The 20,448-nt window shown below is 37.4% G+C and overlaps 3 protein-coding genes across 4 annotated transcripts; 1 reads left to right on the top strand and 2 right to left on the bottom strand.

Moving 5' to 3' along the window:
• Positions 1 to 274: 274 nt before the first annotated feature.
• On the top strand, positions 275 to 5,193 carry LOC107807261 (kinesin-like protein KIN-8A). 2 transcript variants are annotated; one of them, XM_016631614.2, is made up of 7 exons: positions 275 to 1,353; positions 2,049 to 2,322; positions 2,568 to 2,618; positions 2,710 to 2,802; positions 2,886 to 3,251; positions 3,743 to 4,423; positions 4,969 to 5,193. In XM_016631614.2, the coding sequence occupies exons 1-7, from the start codon at positions 500 to 502 to the stop codon at positions 4,999 to 5,001; spliced, it is 2,352 nt and encodes a 783-aa protein (XP_016487100.1). In that variant the 5' UTR covers positions 275 to 499; the 3' UTR covers positions 5,002 to 5,193. The 2 variants fall into 2 exon arrangements, with proteins under 2 accessions (XP_016487100.1, XP_016487099.1); XM_016631613.2 differs by having other exon boundaries at positions 4,903 to 5,193.
• Positions 5,194 to 9,723: 4,530 nt separating this feature from the next.
• On the bottom strand, positions 9,724 to 10,881 carry LOC107807262 (protein MIZU-KUSSEI 1). Its single transcript, XM_016631615.2, has one exon. It carries the CDS (start codon positions 10,781 to 10,783, stop codon positions 9,944 to 9,946), a length of 840 nt encoding a protein of 279 aa, XP_016487101.1. The 5' UTR covers positions 10,784 to 10,881; the 3' UTR covers positions 9,724 to 9,943.
• Positions 10,882 to 12,251: 1,370 nt separating this feature from the next.
• On the bottom strand, positions 12,252 to 15,840 carry LOC107807263 (protein Dr1 homolog). The gene is made up of 6 exons (XM_016631616.2): positions 15,451 to 15,840; positions 15,278 to 15,339; positions 14,349 to 14,438; positions 13,479 to 13,573; positions 12,911 to 12,979; positions 12,252 to 12,596 (listed from the first exon to the last, which is right to left on the bottom strand). The coding sequence occupies exons 2-6, from the start codon at positions 15,330 to 15,332 to the stop codon at positions 12,423 to 12,425; spliced, it is 483 nt and encodes a 160-aa protein (XP_016487102.1). The 5' UTR covers positions 15,333 to 15,339; positions 15,451 to 15,840; the 3' UTR covers positions 12,252 to 12,422.
• Positions 15,841 to 20,448: the final 4,608 nt, after the last annotated feature.

The following is a 20,448-nucleotide window of genomic DNA, read 5'->3' as shown; positions in this document are numbered from 1 at the left end:
CCTAAATTATGCTGTATATGTAAGATTAAATTTTTATGTATATATATTAGATGTTGAATTTACTTTTTTATTTTTTAAATCTCCCTTTTTACCATAGTAAATAATAAATAAAGAATTTTCCTTTGTTTTAATATGGGGTATCATATAGTAATAAATAAAGGTAAGATTTCCCGTGATGGACCCCAATACTCGCTATAACGGACCTTTCACAATCTGACACTATTTGACCGTTACAAATTATAATTTTTAAAAATTATTCAAATTTGGCCCACATTATTGCCACTCCAACTTTTGCTTTGCGCAGATACTCAACTCAATGTTCTCTTTCCCTCTCTCTCAAATCCTCATTTCTTCTGTTTACTCAAGAACCAATTTTAGCTTCCATCCCTCAATTTTCCATCAAGCATTTTGAAGTTTCTTAGTATAAACTCAGCTTTCTTAGTAAATTATTGAGAATCAGGAAAGGGCATGTTTGGGATAAGGGGGTTTTATTCATAAAATGCCAGTTTCCACAAGATCTCAGATTACTGACTCTCAGGTAAAAAATGATCTAAGAATTAGACCAAGAACAGATCAAGAAGATTCCCAAATGTCTAGAAATATGAGAAATCCACACCACGGGTTGAAAGAGAAGATGAAAGCACTTACTCTTTTATATGAACAGCAAAAACAAGCCGCTGCTGCTACCAAGAATCAATATTTCAAGCCTGAAGAGCCAAGATTTTCGACTCATCCTAGTGTAGACCTACTCAGCTCCGGTAGAAATGTTGAGAAAGAGCAAAAAAATTCAAACCCCATTATTAGTCATGTGATGAGGGAGAACTCTATGCATAATACTTCAACTGTGACCAGAACTTACGTCGCGCCACGGCAGCCTTCAGTGGCGGAGGATTCGAAGGAGAATGTCGCGGTGGCGGCTGGAGGTGATAGAATAGTAGGGTTTTCTTACCCCAAAAGGGGGAATGCGTCTACTACTGTGGCAAGAAAGCTTTCAATGGGAAGTTCAGCAATGCCACCGCATACAGAGCCTAAAGTAACTAGTAGGAATACTAAAGACAATGTACATGAATTGAGTACTATTTCGGAGAAAGTCAGCAGCAGGGGGGGTAGTGGTGATGATAGTGGTGGTAGTAGAATTCTTGTATTTGTAAGGCTAAGGCCAATTTCAAGAAAGGAGAGAGAAGCTGGAGCAGGCTGTTGTGTGAAAATTGTGGATGGAAGAGATGTTTATCTCACCGAGTTTGCCACTGATTTGAATGATTACCTTAGGCTAAAGAGGCTCAGGGGTCGCCATTTCACTTTTGATGCTTCCTTTCCTGATACCGCTACTCAGCATGATGTTTATTCCACTACGTGAGTCAGAAAACCTTCACAAGTTTTTTTTTTTGTTAATTCCACAAATTCCATGATCCATTGATCAAGAAAACATTTAAACATTTGTCAAAATTATCAATACTATGATTAGTTTAGTCGTAGTAACTTGATAGTCTGTGCCAGCAGTGTCATTTCTAGTATCTTTTCTAGGTGTTTGTTTAAGGCATCTCACTTATGTAGGCATCTCTTTTTAGTATCATTTCTAGTATTTTAGAGATGGCATTTGTTTAAGGCTTCTGACTTTCTGTAGTCTTTCTTGAGCAAAAACCAGTTCTTTTATGGCAATAGAGTATATTGTCTGTCTAGCATATCTTACCTAGTTGTAACTTTTGGTAGGCTAAGTACTCTCACATTAAGGCTTTTTACACTGAACTATTGGAATATAATGGACTTAAATAGAGAGCGGAATGAATATAGATTATTCATATATCAGACCCCAATTGATTTGGTAATGAGTCATAGGGATTGGTTCATTGAACACAGTGAAAAACTAGACATCATCAAAATAGTCAAAGCTTAACAGATTTTCTGAGATTTAATAGCTTCTTTAATGAGAGGGGATTTTCTTTTCTTGGGATCAATCTTTTGCTATCAGAGGTAAGACTCTTAAGTCTACTCCTCTTCATCGATAAAATGTAGATAGAACTGAACACTTGGAATCTTGTATCTTCCAGAACAGCAGAGCTTGTGGAGGCAGTTTTGCAGGGAAGAAATGGTTCGGTGTTTTGCTATGGTGCCACAGGTGCTGGAAAGACATATACAATGCTCGGTACCGTTGAGAACCCAGGGGTAATGGTATTAGCAATAAAGGATCTCTTTAGCAAGATAAGGCAAAGGAGCTTTGATGGGAATCATGTGGTTCATCTTTCCTATCTAGAGGTCTACAATGAAACTGTGAGAGATTTGCTGTCCCCGGGTAGGCCTCTGGTCTTAAGAGAAGATAAACAGGTTCGTGTTTATTTCTAAAGGATGATCATCCTCACAAACATTAGTGTTTCCCCCTTGTTTCTTTATTGAATAAACTGCACACTGCTCGATATGCTTCTTTTGGTTGTGCACCTTTTATACTTGTCGAGTAGTAGTACCTGAAATAGGAAATCAGAGAGATGCCTTTAAAATGTTGACTGTTCAAAGCCATATATAGAAGAAAATTGACAAAAATATGATGAGATTTCTCACTGCTTGTAATGCAGGGAATAGTGGCAGCAGGGCTTACTCAGTATAGAGCATACTCCACAGATGAAGTAAGTATCATTCTTGTCTTCTGGAATTGTCATAGTAGAGTATTAGTTGCTGAATCAAAGTTGTTGACCTGTATTTCTCTTATGAGAACAGGTAATGGCATTGCTCCAACAAGGAAACAGAAACAGAACGACAGAGCCCACCCGGGTCAATGAGACGTCCTCACGCTCTCATGCTATTCTTCAGGTCATTGCAATTTTTGGCATATTATTAATTCATGCGCCACCGCCATTTCTTGACTTTTAATGAATGTTTTTTTCAACACACAGGTTGCAGTTGAATACCGTGTCAAAGATAGTTCAAATAACATTGTAAACCGAGTTGGAAAGCTGTCACTTATTGACCTTGCTGGTTCAGAAAGAGCTCTAGCTACTGATCAGAGAACCCTGAGATCACTTGAAGGTGCTAATATAAATAAGTCACTTCTCGCATTGAGCAGCTGCATCAATGCCCTTGTTGAGGGGAAAAAGCACATTCCTTATCGGAATTCTAAGCTCACTCAACTACTCAAGGACTCACTGGGTGGTGCTTGTAACACTGTGATGATTGCCAATATTAGCCCAAGTAGTCATTCATTTAGTGAAACCCAAAATACACTGCACTGGGCTGACAGAGCGAAAGAGATCCGAACAAAGGTTAGAAATTCAAAACTACTCCTCTGTGACATTGTTTTGCAGCCTGGTTCTCATCATAAGTAAAGTACTTTTAATGGCCATCATGATATTTTGCCTTCACTATGCAACATCTACTTTGGAATTAAGGTGTGATTGTTTGCTTTATCGTTCATTGTTTACTGCCTCTAATGCAATTTATCATTTTAGAAGTTACTAGACACTAAATCACTGGCCCTTTGAGGTTGTACTAACATTCTGCAGCTTACTTTGTACTCTAATACATTGCAGTGTGTGTAATGCCTACTTATCTTCATGCAATATCATGAGATTCTTTTCTTTTTTTTTTAACGAATATTGTGTTTCTGGAGGTTATTTCATACTCCAAATTTTTCATAGGCGGCGCAGTCTATAATGACATGCTGTTGACACATATATATTAGTTGTGAAGCATCTATAATTTTAAGTATTTAGGGATTTGTTACTGTCCTAATATCTCCTTCTAACAATTGCAGGCTTATGATGCGCATGAGGAAATACAAGTGCCTGATTCTGGAACAGATCAGGCCAAGTTATTGCTTGAGCTGCAAAAAGAGAATCGCGAATTGAGAATGCGTTTGGCTCGTCAGCAGCAAAAACTGATTACAATCCAGAAGGAAAATTTGGCTGAAAACTGTTCCCCTAGCCCATCTACAGTTTCCTCTATCTTATCACCAGCACCGTCTTCTGCTCAGCTAAATGAAAGACGAAAAGCAAGACCCTCTTTCTTTGGTGGAAATTGTTTTACCCCCGAATCCAAGAGAAGAGGTCCAGATGAGTCCGTTAGAGATCTTAAAAAGGCAGTTAAGGGATTGGAGGCAGAAATTGAGAGACTGAAAAAGGATCACGCATTGGAGATAAAGCAGAAAGACGATACAATCCGTGAGCTGTCACGAAAGAGTGCAAAACCAGCAGGAGGGGCACAAGTTGGTGTAAAAAGGATCGTTACAAGGGCAAGCTTGCGGCCTAAGGAAGCACGTGATGTTGATTTGAAGAGTCCAAGTCATCGTTTTCACTCTCCAGCTCCCACGGCTAAAAAACGCAGCTTCTGGGATATAACAACAGCTAACAGCCCATCAGTTGTCACTTTAAATGGAAGAAAGACCAGAAGCCATGTTAACACCGAACAGGCAGCTGCTCCATCCATGCTTCTCCAGGTACATTTGATATCTTCTACATTCATTTCACATGGCATTTATTTCATCGAGTTTTTGATTATCCATGCTTCTTCAGGTATATTTTCATATCTTCAACATTCATTCCACATGGCCTAATTAGGTCATCAACTCTTTAGTTATGTTTTAGATATAGAGTTATGTAAGTAAACAGCTAAACAATGATCCATAGACTTTAATTTTTAGCTTAAAGAAAAGGTTAGATGTTTCTTGAAAATCCCAGCATCATACTACAACAACAACAATACAACTACCCCTCAATCCGAAGCAAGTGAAGTTGGCTATATGAATCCTCACTGTGCATGTCACTCTATTTAAGCCCGTCTCAGTGCAATATTATTAAAACATTAGTCTATCTTGCACTAGTAGTTAATCTGCATGTTCTATTGGCACAAGAACCAACATCATAATCATGCTTTAAAGTGTACCTTTGAGTTTCTATCTTCTGCAAACTGATGCAGCTTGCATATCCATGTTTCTGGTTTGTGTTCATGTTTGGGCCACATGTCTTCAATTGCACCACTCAGCCAGGGTTTGCTCGCCAGAATGTAAAGCACTAAAGAAGGCAGATCACTTGGCAATTTCAATCAAACTACATCTTTCACGCGGAGCAAGGCAATGGAGGAGGCATTCACTTTGTATTTGACAACAGACTAACTATCTAACAGTGATTATATCTCTAGTTCTTCTTCTAGATTGCCTGGTCTATTGAAGTCATGATATTAATATTATTTCATTGTTTCGTCACCATCAACCTAATTTTGAGTTTGAGTTAGTGGGTCTGGGGAGGGTAGTGTGTACGCAGACTTTACCCCTACCTGGGTAGAGAGGTTGTTTCCAAATAGAAACTCGGCATCCTTCCCTCCAAGAACTCCCCACCTCTTGGTTGGAAGTGGAGGTTGCTTATCATCAGAGCAACCCCTCTTATCCTTACTACATAACAGTCTAACATACTATGGACTTGCTCTGAATGATCTCAGAATAATTTAATAAATCTTTATTCTGTTTTGTCTATTTGTTAATTAACTTAAAGCGAGGTGGTTGGCAGTTATGACTAAAACCAGAAAAGAATTTGTGAAGATATTGAACATGGATATTGTTGTTGAATGAAGAATTTTCTTAGAGGGCCCTGTCTATCAATCTTAACTAGGAGTGAATTGTGATTTGGATACAAAACAAAAGACTCAGAAGATTTTAAGCTTGCAGCACCTATTTAACTATGGTTAACTATTTGGGTGTGAATGAGAAAAAAAAAGGAATTTTAGCTCCATTTCTTTTGCTAACGACAACTTTGGAAAAATGAGAATGTATAGCCGCGGTAAAATTAATAGCCGAAAAATGTATAAAATTTGTATATTTTTTTTTTTATATATATACATTTGTATGTTATATATAAAAATTATACAAGTTTTATACACTTTTTCGACTACTAGATGTAAATAGTTTCTGGCACGGGTTAAAAGTGATAATACCCCGACAACTTTCCAAAATGCTACAGAGTCGAGAAAAAAAAAAGGCAGCCCGATGCACTAAGCTCCCGCTATGCGCGGGGTCCGAGGAAGGGCCGACCACAAGGGTCCATCGTACACAGTCTTACCTTGTATTTTTGCAAAAGGCTATTTCCACGGCTCAAACCCGTGACCTCCTGATCACATGACAGCAACTTTACCGGTTCCTACGGAGACGAGACAGAACTAGATAAATATGGCCCAAACACAAGTTTGTTGTGGCACAGTAGTATTACCATACGAAAAAAAAGAAAGAGTATTGTTGTAGGAAAAAAGACAGAACACCATTCTTGCTTTGAAATGAAGTACATAAACTGTTAAGGAAAAGTTTGTCTGAAAAATCAGACCATAACTGAAGTTGATGACAACTCTTATCATATCATAATAGACATAACATCAATTAAAATTACTACAATAAGTTTGTATTGGTAATAAAAGAGAACCTATTTCCAGATTTTTTGGCGATGATCTGACCCAAATGGTAAGCTGCCTACTGTTATTCAATGGTCCACAATCAATTGCTTTTGATGTGTGCTTACCAACCAACTTGCAGGTAATTTAACTCCTTGGAAACAGCCTCTCTGCCCCTCGGGTAGAGGTAAGGTCTGCGTATATATTACCCTCCCCATACCCTACCTGTGAAATTACACTGGGTTGTTGTTATTGTTGTTGTTGTTGTTTCAGTCTTTTCCTTTTTGACGTTGAAAGGGAAAAAAGGGATTATTTTCTGAACAATAAAATTCAGAGGAATTAAAACTTATAAAGTTATCCAGCTAATATTACCATGTATAAGCCTAATTAGGAGTTGGTTAACCCATTGGCATCATTATGAATGATGTTTCCTTTTTTAATAACGTCCTGTTTGGAACATGTGTGAGGATCCGAACGAATTCTGCTTTCATTTCCCCGTATGGAGCACTGAGTTACTTACGTTACGGTTTTCAGCAGGCAGACTGCACTCTAGGCGGCTAGGAAGGCTCGCTAAACCAGCAGCCAGACCAAGAATGAATGTGTAATGATGGTGATTCCACACCAGGCTCAATAAAAAATTGAATGTAGAAAGGGGATCCTAAACAAAAAAGGAGTCCATGACCCCTTTTTAGAGCGTATAAGGGGAGCTTGGGCACACTAAAATTATTTCACTAAGTACCTACTGCTCATAAGCACGTTTGCACGTATATATGTATTAGGTAATCCTACCATTAAAACTTACTCGGATGAGAAGAAATTAGAAAAAAAAAAATTGTTTGTGATGAGATTTGAATTCTAGTCTCCCTTGGTCAGGGGCGGATCTAGTGTAGTAGGTGCGGTTTCAGTAGACCCAATAACTTTTGCACGTACCATATATATATATACTAAAAATTTCATTAAATATTTGATTGCAAACTCAATTACTTATATATTTACTTGAGGTCGCCGTGAAAACCTATAAATTTCAAATTGGATCCGCCTCTGCCCTTGGTCCAGCGTTATCTTTTTTTTTTTTTTTTTTTTTTTGCTTTTTAGCCAAAATTTCTTGAATGATCTTTTAACAACGGTCCTAAATCCCTTTTGGCCCAACATGACAAGGCATGAAGATGTGTAACTAGGCACACTTATTTTTGGTGTGATATGCAAAAAATAAAATGTTTAAACAAGATGGTGCATAAGCACCAAAAAATCAATTTTTTTAACAAGTAATGACCCAAATGAATAAAAGTAAACTGCACTGTACTTTTTCCTAATAATTGAATAATTAGTAGCAGACTGATAATAATCATAACATACCTAAAACACCTATTTGGTGGGGAAAGAGGGATAAAATGATGTTTATATACCACTTTAAACCGTGTCATATCTTGCTAGGACCTGTAAAATCCTTGAGATTTTCATTTTTGTTAGTATTTTCCTCCTTTATATATATCAAATTGCAACAGAATATGCAAATTATTACACATGATTAGATGGGACAGACTACAAAAAATAGAATTCCTCAGCAATTTTTGATCATATCCTCCTTAAAAATTGATTTGATTAAGTAAAAGCAGCACGCCAGCAACCAAAAGATTTATGTGAATCAAACAACTATTGAAACTTTGAATAATGATAACAACATGATCAAAAGAAAACCTCGGTTACTGTGAAATGTAGTAATAATCTTAATTTGTTCTCTACCTTTGATTGTTGTACTCCATGACACATCCACTAAGATCATGGCCCCTCAAACATCAACCATTTTCTTTTTACTTTGTATAAAGGATACCAAAAATAAAACAAATGAATAGAAAGCCTTGAAACTAGGAAAATAATCATTGCATACTGTAAACAAACTTTTGTTTGAATGAATATATCTTTTCTCCACATAATTAAGTTCTAGTAACATCATATATTACCTACCCCTTAGTTATATGATATGACGAGGGAGCCACGGTAAAGTTGTTTTTGTATGATTTATTATTCACGAGTTCGAGCCGTAGAAGCAGTCACTAATGCTTGCATTAGAATAAACTGTCTACATTACACACCTTGGGGTGCAGTCCTTCCTCGGATCCTACATGAATGGGGATGTTTTATGCACTGGGTTACCCCTTTAGTTATATGATATTGACCTTCTCTTTCAAATGAATCTTGGCGCAACAATTGAGTTGTCTTCGTGTGACCAAAATGTCACGGAATCGAGTTGTGAAAACAGTTTCTCGCATAAATGCAAAATAATTTGCATACATATACCTAATGTAATTTCGGTTCTTTTCCAGACTCCTCGCATGGTAAGAGTTCCATGAATCATGCTGCCTTTTTTAACCTTCTTTATTGAGCTCCTAAACACGGGCGGTTTATATTTTATGGTGTTCTTTAGTCAAGATTGTGATCTAATCCTTATTATTAGATGTCTGTCAAATAAAGATACAAAAATCTTGAATTTTTTTGAAACATCTACTGGTTTAAAGGGAAAGAAAGTTTCGAAGCTGAGTAACATGGCAGTCAGTGAAGGAAACTTTGAGTTGATTTTTGCTTTTGAGGACTTCTATGATTGAGCTTTAGTAGTAGTTTAACTTCTCGGGATTCTCATGTTACTTTGATCAAGTCTAGACCAAAATATGCACCAAAATCAATGATTGGAACATGCAATTTTTATACCCTTTGGATCAGATGCCAAAAATTTATGTAGTATTGTATCAAGCTAGTTGCCAGGTAAAGGAACCTAGCAAATCTTTGAAGTTTTGTGGAAAAAAGCAGTCAACAAAAGAAGGAAAAAGAAAAACAAAGCCCCCTATTACAGTCTCTTATCTGCTGGGAATAACTTTTTGTCATCACAAATTCAAAAAATAATGAAGAAGTTAGCAAAGAGATGATTGTGGTAAAAGACTCAAGAACTTAGTGATTAGAATTTCCAGAATCCAAACAGTTGGCCATGCCACAGACCAATCTGGAAAGAAAAAATTGTAACAAAATGCCAAACTTTGATGGATAAAAAGGGCAGTCGTGCACTAAGCTCCCGTTATGCGAGGGGTCCGAGGAAGAGCCGAACCATAAGGGTCTATTGTGCGTAGCCTTACCCTGTATTTCTTTAAGAGGTTGTTTCCACGGCTCAAACCCGTAATTTTTGGTTTTTGGAACTTTACCAGTTACGCCGAGACTCCCTCCTTCCAGACTTTGATACAGGAACAAATATTGGGCCAAAATGCCATGGCATCAGCAGAGAATTAGAGGACAAAAAGAATAAATATTTGTCTTATCTGATCATGCAATATTCAATCAAATGAGAATATTATGCCAGTGAACCTGCTTAATATATTTCAGTAATATAAGTAACATATATTTCCATTCCACCCAAGAAAGTGAAAAATACAGTAAACCAGTTTCCATTCTCCAACCAGATTTTGTTGTCCAAATAAAAGACAAAAAGAAAATAAAAAACATAGAACATTGCTAAACCCCCATAACCATGACTCCAGAAAAGATTATATTCAGTTGAACATGACTTAATCTAAGATTCTAATAAGTGGTTAAGACCTTAAACTCTGAGCAAATAGACACTAAGTTCAGGAGCTCCATTACTATCAGGATTCATCATGTAAAATGCCTCGGAATCTCTAGACCCAATAACTCTCTCAAACTTAGCCCTCATATACATAATCTCCCCAGAATCAGCACTCTCTTCTCCTCCATTCCCTGGCAAAACACCAGCTCCCATTGATATTGGCTCAACTGCTTTTAGAATCTGTAATTCTTTTGGCCCACATTCCCTTCTGTTGGCAAAACCACATTTTTTTCCATTGCAGTAAGTTCTCCATATAGGCTCATCTGTGAGTCTAGTTGCTTTCTTCTCTTCCTCTTTGTCACATTCCAATGCAATTCGAACTAACCCGGACGCCATTTCTTGGACTAATCCACTTATAGGAGTGGCTAACTCAACTAAGAAAGCTGGTTGTGAAGTGGAATCTTTCTGAAATGCAAAATGTACATGTCCACGCTTGTGACCAAATAGGGTACCTACAACTCTGGTTCCAAGACCTTGTTGTAAGTTTCCTCTGTTTCGTCCGAGTGAAGTTAGAACAGATTTTAGCCTGGCCACTGCTATAGTTTGCAGCTTCCTCCTTGTTGCTGAAGCTGAAGCTGATTCTTGTTTTAACTGGTTTTCCTCTGTCTTGTTTTCATGTATAGCGTTCAAAGTAGAAGACTTTATATTCTCTGTTTTCCCTTGTTCATTTCTGTTGATGTCTGAGGAGGGCTTTGAGGATGGATCTTTATGTGCTATTTCATCTTGTTCTTCTTCATTGCTGACTTTAGCTGTCCAGTGGAACTGCCTCTTAGAAGACAAGTCTTGGAAACTCTTAGCCATGATTGTCTTCATCTGAGAAAAGAAAAATCAAGAGTAGTCTGCACTTTTAAAGTGGAGAGTGAGGACTGAGGAGGGGTAGAAAGATTCTGGTTTCTTCTTTATTAAATGGATTTCCTTTTTCTTTTCTTATTTGTTCGAGCAAATAGGAATCTGACACAAGCGTCCCCACATACTGTCGTGGGAATTTGGGACTTAGGAGTGTCAAAACAATAGGGAAAGGAGAGAAGGCTTGAGGAGGGTGTGGGGAGAGAAAGGTAAATGTTTTGAAATAAAGAAAGGAATCTCAAGGAGACATAAGATGTGTTATTTCACTTTCTTGTGGGGTATGGTGAGAAAGAAGTAGCTTGACTGGCTCTTTTGACCTGAACCAAAACAGTGTTTTATAAAAAAAAAAAAAAAAAAAGGTCACGAAAATCACAGTGAAAGAGAGAACCAAAGAAGCATCACTATTTGCAGTAGACATCCTCCCAACACAATGTTCTGCTTCATGTTTTGTTCGTATGATAAAACCTGCACCCCATATCTAAAAGGGAACAGACCGTGATAATGTTTGCCTCAGCTCAGCAATCACTTAGATTCTCATACCATACAAAAAACATGAAATATAATGTCTCGACTCAAGACACAGTAACCTGCGATACACAGTGCATCAAAGCTGACACTCTGATCAGGATTTACAGTTCCCTCATCCTCTTTCATTTTTTTAAAATTTCGTCACGCCAACCTTCAGACCTGATATTGTGGGCCTGAATGAAATGGAGAAACAGAGGCATGTTTATTTTCATTTCAGTGTTTAATTTCTTTTAGTTTCCCCTCTCCAAGAGGGGTTGCTCTGATGGTAAGCAACCTCCACTTCCAACCAAGAGGTTGTGAGTTCGAGTCTCCCCAAAGAGCAAGGTGGGAAGTTCTTGGAGGGAAGGATGCCGGGGGTCTATTTGGAAACAGCCTCTCTAACCCAGGGTAGGGGTAAGGTCTGCGTACACACTACCCTCCCCAAACCCCACTAAGTGGGATTATACTGGGTTGTTGTTGTTGTTGTCCCCTCTCCTGGGTTGTTATTGTTGTTGTTAGTCCAAGGTGTGGGATTATACTGGGTTGTTGTTGTTGTCCCTCTCCAAGAGTCCAAGGTAGGGGAAACGACTTGCGACTGGCAGACAAAGAAGTGAGTGAAAAATATAGGAGATTAGGATTCAAATGCCAGCAAAAACGAAGACAGTTAGGAATAAAGGTGAATCAAAAGTATACCAATTAGGCATCGTTGAGTTGTAAAGCCTCTACAAGTATGACCATTCGCATTCATCATTCGTCCTACAATTTTTATTAGGTAAAAGTAATAAAGATGCAAACCCGGAAGAAATCAATTACATTGGTCCTGGTGGGGGCTGAGTCGACCAATTAGTGTGAAGAGCCAACTGATGATAAAGAGCACTAGCAATTCCCACTCTGACGAAAATAAATATACTAAAAGCACTGACATTCTGAAGCAAATTTACTAATTACAAAACATATGGACATAATTAAAAGAGTACAAATTGAACTCATGTTCACAAGCAGGTGCCAGGATCTTTTTGTACATGATAGAAGAGAAACCACCTCTAAAACGACTGAAAGGTGCTGATTGCCTACAGAAAAAGAAAAAAAAAAGGAGGTCCTAAAGTTGGCTATCCAATTTTTGCTCTGCTTCTGAGTCTTGTTGTTTGGGCGGAGCTGCAACAACTCTATTCATCCTCGCACGTGCTTCAGCAAACATCCTCTGTTGCGCAGCCAACGCTTCTTCTTCAGTCATTTCAGCTACATTGCTACACTTCCCAGCTCTCACAGTGTCCTGCGGAAGAAACACAAAGCAAAGGGCAATCGTCAATGAAAATCTTTTCACATTTCAGATGGTTGCAAAAATTATCGGATTCAAAATAAATGTCAGCTAGCACGACAATCGGCTAATTCTCTAGCCATGTGCAGAGGTTTATCGATCAAAGGTGAGAAGAAAAAAAGAGAGGAATAAATATAACACTTTGTGACGCATCCATGAAAGGTTGGATACTTCCGTTCAACAGCAGAAGGATGTCTTAAAATGTCCTAATTTTAGGCCATTCATAGATTCCAACTCATGTAAGGAGACAGAAATGAGCCCTTACGTACCACAGTCTCCAGTTTGTGTTGTTCATATGCAGCATAAACTTCTTCAATATATTCCCCAAAGCCAAGAACCTGAAAGACAAAAGCTGTTCACAATTCCAAGGAAACGGAAGGATATCCAACAAATTTTCACAGCTTAACATATTAAAATAACCTAAAAGTATACTGTTTTAATTAAGGTTTCTTGTTACTCAACATACAATTGAAGAAGTATTTGTACCACGCTTAAAGGTTAAAACTGGTAAACGGATTTCACAATGAAAGGTTGTTCCTGGAGACGAAAAGAAACTAGAATGTGATCTCTGCAATTGATAAGGCCTAACATCACGTTTGGGGGAGAAACAAACTAGCAAACCAAACATGAAAGTAATTAACAACATTTGCATTTCATCATCCTTATTGGCATTGTGCAACTTCATGAGCTAGGATGAGAAGTAGGTTTGAACTTCTTTAAATCAACTTCAAATGAGCTCATGCTAAGGGTGATTACAGGTGAAAAAGACAGAGAATTGCAAAAGAAGCAAGATGAAGATGATGAACATAATAGAGAAACTGCAGGATCAAGAAGTACCTCTAAAGCCTTGAGTACATGCTCTGGTGCAATTGTTCGTTTATCTTCTCTATTACAAACTTCATTTGATTCTGATGAGATAAGATTGATGAACTCTGCACAATAACAATGAAAGGCAGAACACCATGCAAATGAGAAAAATAACCATATTAAGAAGATTCGACATGTATGAATTCAAGCTAAAGAGATGATATTATATAATCAAGTATAAGGAAAGAAGATAGGAGAAACTTCAATGCTGTTCAAATAGCAAACAAACATCACCCACCAAAACATTAACGGAAATATGCTTATCAAAAACATCAATGGAAGTAGGTAAATAAAAGCACTGTAGCGAAATGAATTATTACACTTTGTTTCTGCCAACCACATCCCAAAAGATCTTGAATGAACAAAAAGATTAGGGAATAGGTTGTCTTATAAGAAAGGATTAAGGAATAGGTTAGTATAACAGAGTAATGATCAAGTTTCATTAGAACTCTCGCTTTTTGAGTTACCAGGAGTCATCGACGGAGTACAACTTAAGATGAGTTAAAAAGAACTTGAAAGCCTTTAATAGTTACCTGTCTACCCAACTATGTCCTATTCTTCAATGCTTATCTCATCCTCTGTCTTGTGTCTCACAACACTAAATCGGAAGAGTGACAAGTGACAACCAAGGGCTAACAAACAACTAGAGAAAAAGCTTCCTAGTCAACCGTCGTCCTCCAATGTAAATACAGATTATTACTTATTCCCCCTAATATTCTAGAGGCATAGATGCTATTAGAAGCAAACACAACGGCCAACACTTTAAATCACATTAACAGAACTTTAAAGAACTTTAAACTAAACTCAAAAATTAAATCAGACACATTAAAATCAACTCACCTACACAACATTCAATCAAAAGATCCTGAGCATCTCGGGCAACCCGGACATCAGGAGGCAACATCTCTTTAATAATCTTTGTCATAGTTGCTGAGAATAGAAAATATTACAATCAGTATAATATTCAGCAAATCAAACAGATAAGTAACCATCAGGAAAAATCACATATCTATCCCAAATAACAAGCACATGATGACAACAAAAAAGATTATAAGGTGAAACCAGAAGCGCAAAAAAAACTTCAATATTACCACTATTTGGATTTCGCAACTGAAATCATGAATCTCATTATCTAATAAATTCAGATTTCTTTTCAGAAGCAGTTAGTATCACTTAAGTCGCGCACAAATCAATTTTTACCCTCTTCGGAAATATTTCACAAAATCCCCTTTCCCTGCAGGGGAGGAACTAAAGGGAGGCAAGAGGGTTCAATTGAACCCCCCTTCCAGAAAATTTTAGAGTGAAAAAGGCCAAAAATGATTTTTTTTGGTTATATATAACTGTTGAATCCCATTTCCATGAGGGAAGATTCTAGTGTAATGGTAAAGGGATTTAGGGGGTTCAAAAATTGCTATAGGTCACATGTTCAAATCTTAGGTATGACACTTCAAGATTTTTTTGAATCCAGCTCTGCCACTATCTCACAGCCTTGTAAAAATTGCTACAATAGCTTTTATTAACCCTAACCCCTCCTCCAAGAGAAATTAATATCACTCTCTGCTTACTCCTTATTCATCCGCTCAAAATCTCGTAACATTAGGTTTTAACACCAAACCAAACAGGAATAACATGATAATTCGCCAAAAAATATATTATAAAAAATACAGAATCACGATAGCTACAAAAACAGAGAAACATAGATCATTCTATGAATATATACCACACATACGCAGCTGTAAAAGGAGAACATGGAGAAGGAAGAGGAAAACCTTTGGGAAGCGAAGCATCCTCCTTTGTTTTACCAACGATATCCATTGGATCCATTTTAACCCTTCAAAACCAAATCAAAATCTCGAATTTAATACCAAACTCATAAATTCTTAGATAAACAAAATCGAAAGAGCTGAATACGAGAAAACAAATATAAAACAACTATTTTTACCTTACAAGGAGACAATGCGAAACTGGCAGATCGGCGAGAAAATTGAGCTGCAAGTCGGCCGATTTGAAGAAATCGGAAAGGGATGGAAGTAGGTGATCGGAGTCGCTGACGGTGGTGGTTCATGGTGGATATAGAGAGAGAAGGGTGTGTCCGCAGACGACTAGGGCAAAGCGCATTCAAAGAGGGATTCTCCACGCGCGAAACGGAAGGTGTCGTGCATAATCCGCGGGTCCCATCTTTCTTGTGGATGCTAAATGGGGCGTGGTACGCACGCATGGGCGAAGTGTGTGGGATTGCATGTAACGTATGTTGCTTATATAGTTTTCAGCAAAACGAAAAAAAAGGTCGGGTGGATGGAGTTAGTGGTTGCCAATTAAAGGGAGAGGAGACGAGAAAGTTTCCGACTCTGCTGGATCTGCCAATTATGTGATGCCAACCCCATTTCGCTCAATATGGGCCTTCTGTAGTTGGGCTCGGGGCTCCATTTTGGAATAGAATCATTACACAAATAGCCTGACTAATTTACTGTTTATATTTCTTAACTGGTTAAGTGATTGTCTATTTAAATTAAATCTTCATTAAAATCTGGCATTTTGGCTACGACCTTTTCGGTTTGAGAAAATGATCAAAAGGGTCTTTAATATATAGGGGTTGGACTACTTTGGTTTATTGTATTATGCATTTTTTATGGAACTAATATATCGGCACCTGTTGCTTTTTTTGAGCCGAGGGTCTCCTGTAAACAGTCTCTCTACCCTTCGGGGTAGGGGTAAGGTCTGCGTATATATTACCCTCCTCAGACCCCACTTGTGGGATTATACTGGGCTGTTGTTGTTGTTGTTGTTGTTGGACTACTTTGGTCCTTTTTTTTATTAGCAGGGATCTATTATATATAGATCATAAAATAGAGTTTACATAGTTAACATTGCCCAAAGGGACATTACCTATTTGGTTATTACATAACATACTAATGTCTCGCATGACATTTTTGTTTCCAAGGGATGCAAGCTTAGTGCTTGCATCTTTGCTAATATTTTTAACTAGGTAGATAGAACCTTCATAGTCAGAGGATAAGACATCGGTTACAAAAGATGGTGGATAGTGCATAATTTCGAGATCCCAACTATTGTTTACATGAAGAGCATGCTTAACTACCTTGTGAGCTGGTTTGTTGGCCTCTCTGAAGTTGTGCTCGATTGTTTGAACTCTCACCTGGTTTATCAATAACATGCATTCATGAATAATATTGTTAAGCAATGTGTTACCATTTTATAAGTAGTTAATGACATCCGTAGAGTCCGATTCCACTTCTAAGTTAATGAAAGCTTGTTCCATTGCAAGATGTAGGTCTGTCTTTAGTGCCATCAACTCAGCAAGCAATGGTGATAGGCCAGGTAGAGACCCCTGGAACCCAAGCACCCATTTTTCGTTATTATCCCTGAAGAGGGCAGCAAAGCCTACATCTAGATGTTTCTTCCTTAAAGGAGTCGTCAATGTTAAGCTTAATATGGTTATAAGTAGATTTAAGCCATTTTACTGAGATGTGGATTTTTTATTGTGGCATAATTTCATTTTCTGTGAGGAGTTTATATTCCACTATATGTTTGTGAGTATATTGCATGAATGATTTGTTAGTAGTGTTATTAAATAGGTTATTATTTATATTGACCCAAATAGACCATATAGCAAAGGGAAACATTTCTTTCCAATTAATGGTTTCTTCTTTTAGTAAACAATTATGATCACGAATGTTTGTCAACCAAATACTAGTTGTATCCCAGCTGACTATGTCTATGCCTAAGTGTTTCCAAAAGTCTTTTACGGCTGTGTAGTGCATAAAAATGTGGGTAATTGTTTCCTTATCATTCTTACAAAAGGTGTAAGTATGGTCAATGTTTATACCAATGCGGTTTAAGTAAGTTCTAGTAGGAAGTTTGTTATGGTAGCATTTTCATAGTAAGAATTTTATTTTATTGGGACAAGTCAGCTCCCAAATCCAAGTAAAGTCCTAAGCTATGTTTGATTGGGTGTCTAATGGATTATAGCACGACTTGCTAGTAAAGTGACCATTTGTGGTTAGTGACCAAATAGGAGTGTCACAATTATTAGAATTAGGAGTGGTGGCTTTTATTTTGTTAATCAAGGAATGATGAAGCTCCATAGAGATTTTTGATAAGGTCCATTGATTGTTAATCTATATGTCCTTAATGGTTAGCAAATTATCAATCGGGGCAAGGGGACCATAGATGCATTGACGTAACGGTGGGGATTGGTGGATCCAACGATTATTCCAGGCGCTGAGAGAAGATAACTTATGGGATATCCAAGTAATACCTTTACTACAAATATCCCATCCTTGGATAATAATATACCGAATAAACGAAGAATTTTTAATATTCTTTCTGTATGAAGCTCGTAAATTGTTTTTACCCAAGAGGAATGAGTGTTTGAGATGAGTCTCCAAGATAGGTTGGCTAGGTTTACTATATTTTTACTCTTGGCCGTATGAATCCATAATCCACCGTCCTTTTTTGTCCTTGGTGATATTGTCCCATTTTATAAGATGAAGTTTTTTGGAGGTAGTATTTATGCTCCATAAGAAGTTTTCTTGTATTTTGTCAATATTTTTTAAGAATCTTTGAGGGCAAGAGGGTATACTGCATAATGTGTTAGGGAGTGAATTAAGGCATGAGGTAGATAGTGTGCACCTGCCTTCCATTGTAAGGCAGTTTTTTTTCCAAGTGGCTAATCTTGCTAGCATGTTGTCAATAACAAATTGAAAGTCAGTCACTCTAGTTTTTGAGTTTGTAATGGGAAAATCTAAGTATTTTCCAAATGTGTGACTAATATTGATATTAAGGACACTAGATAGGTTGTTGCATTTTTTGGGGGGGACAGTGTTTGGAGATAATAATTTTCAATTTGCCCCTATTGATAGACTATCCTAACAAGGAACAAATAAATCAAGTCAATGTTTAATAGTGTTTATAGATTTATTAATCTTACGATCATCCGCGTAGAACAAATGTGATAATTGATAGTTGTTTTTTCCTACGGTTATTGGATCCCAACATCTCATATTGTGATGACCCAAAAGGCCATCTTATGTTTTAGAACTCAATTTCGTGTTTTGAAGCCTTCAAAATCTTATTTTAGTCATTCTCAATTTGCGTGTGCATTCTGGACGTATTTTCAGAAAGCTTTTATGTCGAAAGTTGATAAAAATAATAATTTTTGCTTTTAAAAATTGATTTAGTTGACTTTGGTCAATGTTTTGAGTAAACGGGCTTGGACTTGTATTTTGACAGTCCCGATGGGTCCGTATCAAAATATGGGACCTAGACATATGCCCGAAATCGAATTTCGAGGTCCCTAGCTCGAAAAATAAATTTTTGATGAAAATTGAAAGTCTGAAAATTTATTGGTTTTAAGAAATTGGTTAATGTTTGATCTTATTGGTATCAGGCCCGTATTTTGGTTCCGGAGCTCAGTACATGTCCAAAATAATATTTATGCCTTATCTGTGGAATTTTGTGAGAAACGGAACTAATTTGACGTGATTCAGATGTCCGGGTGTGAAAATAGGAATTTCAAAGTGTTCTTAAGAATCTCATGTGATTTGGTGCTAAATTCGTAGTTCTAGGTGTTATTTTGACGATTTGATCGCACGAGCAAGTTCGTATGATGTTTTAAGTCTTGTGTGCATGTTTGGTTTGGAGCCCGGAGGGCTTAGGTGAGTTTTGGGTAGACTACGGAGTGATTTGAATTTAGAAAATTTTGTTGGCATGCTTTAGGTATTCAGACTTCGCAATTGCAAGGTCTGGCTCGCAAATGTGAGCCTCGCATTTGCGAAGAAAATAGCAATTGCGATCAGCACTGGCCACATTTGCGAACAATTATTCGCATTTGTGATGTTAACATGCCCATGACAATCTTCACATTTTCGAAGGGAAGTTCGCATTTGCGAGGTTTGCATTTACGAACCCCTGATCGCAAATGCGATACCTGCAGCTGGTCAAAATGATTTTGGACGGGATTTTTCATTCATTCTTCAGTTTTTCAAAACCTAAAACACAAGAGGCGATTTTCCAAAGACTTTTTCTTCCCCAAATCATAGGTAAGTGATTCTTAACTAGTTTCTTTCAATATTTCACTTCATTTTACAAAATTTTAACTTAGAATCTAAGGTTTTCATGGTGGAATTGGGGATTTTTGGATAGAAATTAAGGATTTCGAAATTTGGGGATTTAGACCTCAAATTGAGGTCGGATTTTAAAACCAATTGTATATCCGGGCTCGGGGTGAATGGCTAATCGGATTTTGGTCCGAATTTCGGGTTTGGATCAAGCGGGCTCGGGTGTTGACTTTTGTTGACTTTTTCAAAAATGGCCTAAATTGAATTCCTTGCTATCGTGGGTAGTTCCTAAGGCTTAAATTGAATCGTTTGATTGGTAATTTGCTAGATTTTATTGGTCCGGAGGCTTGTGTGAAGGGAAAAGTTGTGATTGAGCTTTGAGTTTGTTCGTGTGATCGAGGTAAGTATTGTGTCTAACTTTGACTCGAGGGATTAGGGATCCTGGACTTAATTGCTATGTGAAAATCCATGTGAGTGGCGTATAGGTGAGGTAAAGAGTACCCATGCGCCGCCAATTTATCTCTTTTGCCTGTTTTCTTCCCGTTTTTATTGTATTTTCTTTCCTGCTTTAACTACTAAATGTTTTACTGGTGTTTCCATGCTAAATTGCTATTTTTCGGACATTGTTTTCCATTATTGAAGGTATTAGCTACCCCGTAGTTTTATTATCTCATATTATTAGATTAAGCTGGTTTATCGTGCTTTATGGTATATTTTGGATTGATTTCAGTGAGTAGCATTATTGTGTGAAGTTTCATAATGTATAAGTTTTTCATTTGCTTTGGTTTGAGGTTTGAATATTGTGAAGAGTTTTGAGCTAATTTGTGAAATTTTGTACTTGTTGAGTAATTTATGTTGATATG

Source organism: Nicotiana tabacum, chromosome 6, assembly GCF_000715075.1.
Source record: "Nicotiana tabacum cultivar K326 chromosome 6, ASM71507v2, whole genome shotgun sequence".
NCBI classification, from domain to species: domain Eukaryota; kingdom Viridiplantae; phylum Streptophyta; class Magnoliopsida; order Solanales; family Solanaceae; genus Nicotiana; species Nicotiana tabacum.
This window is presented reverse-complemented; position numbering and strand designations above follow the sequence as displayed.

Bases quoted from the DNA above. Each gene is read 5' to 3' on its own strand.
- LOC107807262 (XM_016631615.2), bottom strand. From the start codon at position 10,783: ATGAAGACAATCATGGCTAAGAGTTTCCAAGACTTGTCTTCTAAGAGG.
- LOC107807263 (XM_016631616.2), bottom strand. From the start codon at position 15,332: ATGGATCCAATGGATATCGTTGGTAAAACAAAGGAGGATGCTTCGCTT. The intron at 14,439-15,277 runs GTTTTCCTCTTC...TTCTATTCTCAG, and splicing joins GGATGCTTCGCTTCCCAAAG to CAACTATGACAAAGATTATT. The intron at 12,597-12,910 runs GTACGTAAGGGC...TTTCTTCCGCAG, and splicing joins AACACAAACTGGAGACTGTG to GACACTGTGAGAGCTGGGAA.
- LOC107807261 (XM_016631613.2), top strand. From the start codon at position 500: ATGCCAGTTTCCACAAGATCTCAGATTACTGACTCTCAGGTAAAAAAT. The intron at 3,252-3,742 runs GTTAGAAATTCA...TAACAATTGCAG, and splicing joins CGAAAGAGATCCGAACAAAG to GCTTATGATGCGCATGAGGA. The intron at 4,424-4,902 runs GTACATTTGATA...AAACTGATGCAG, and splicing joins CTCCATCCATGCTTCTCCAG to CTTGCATATCCATGTTTCTG.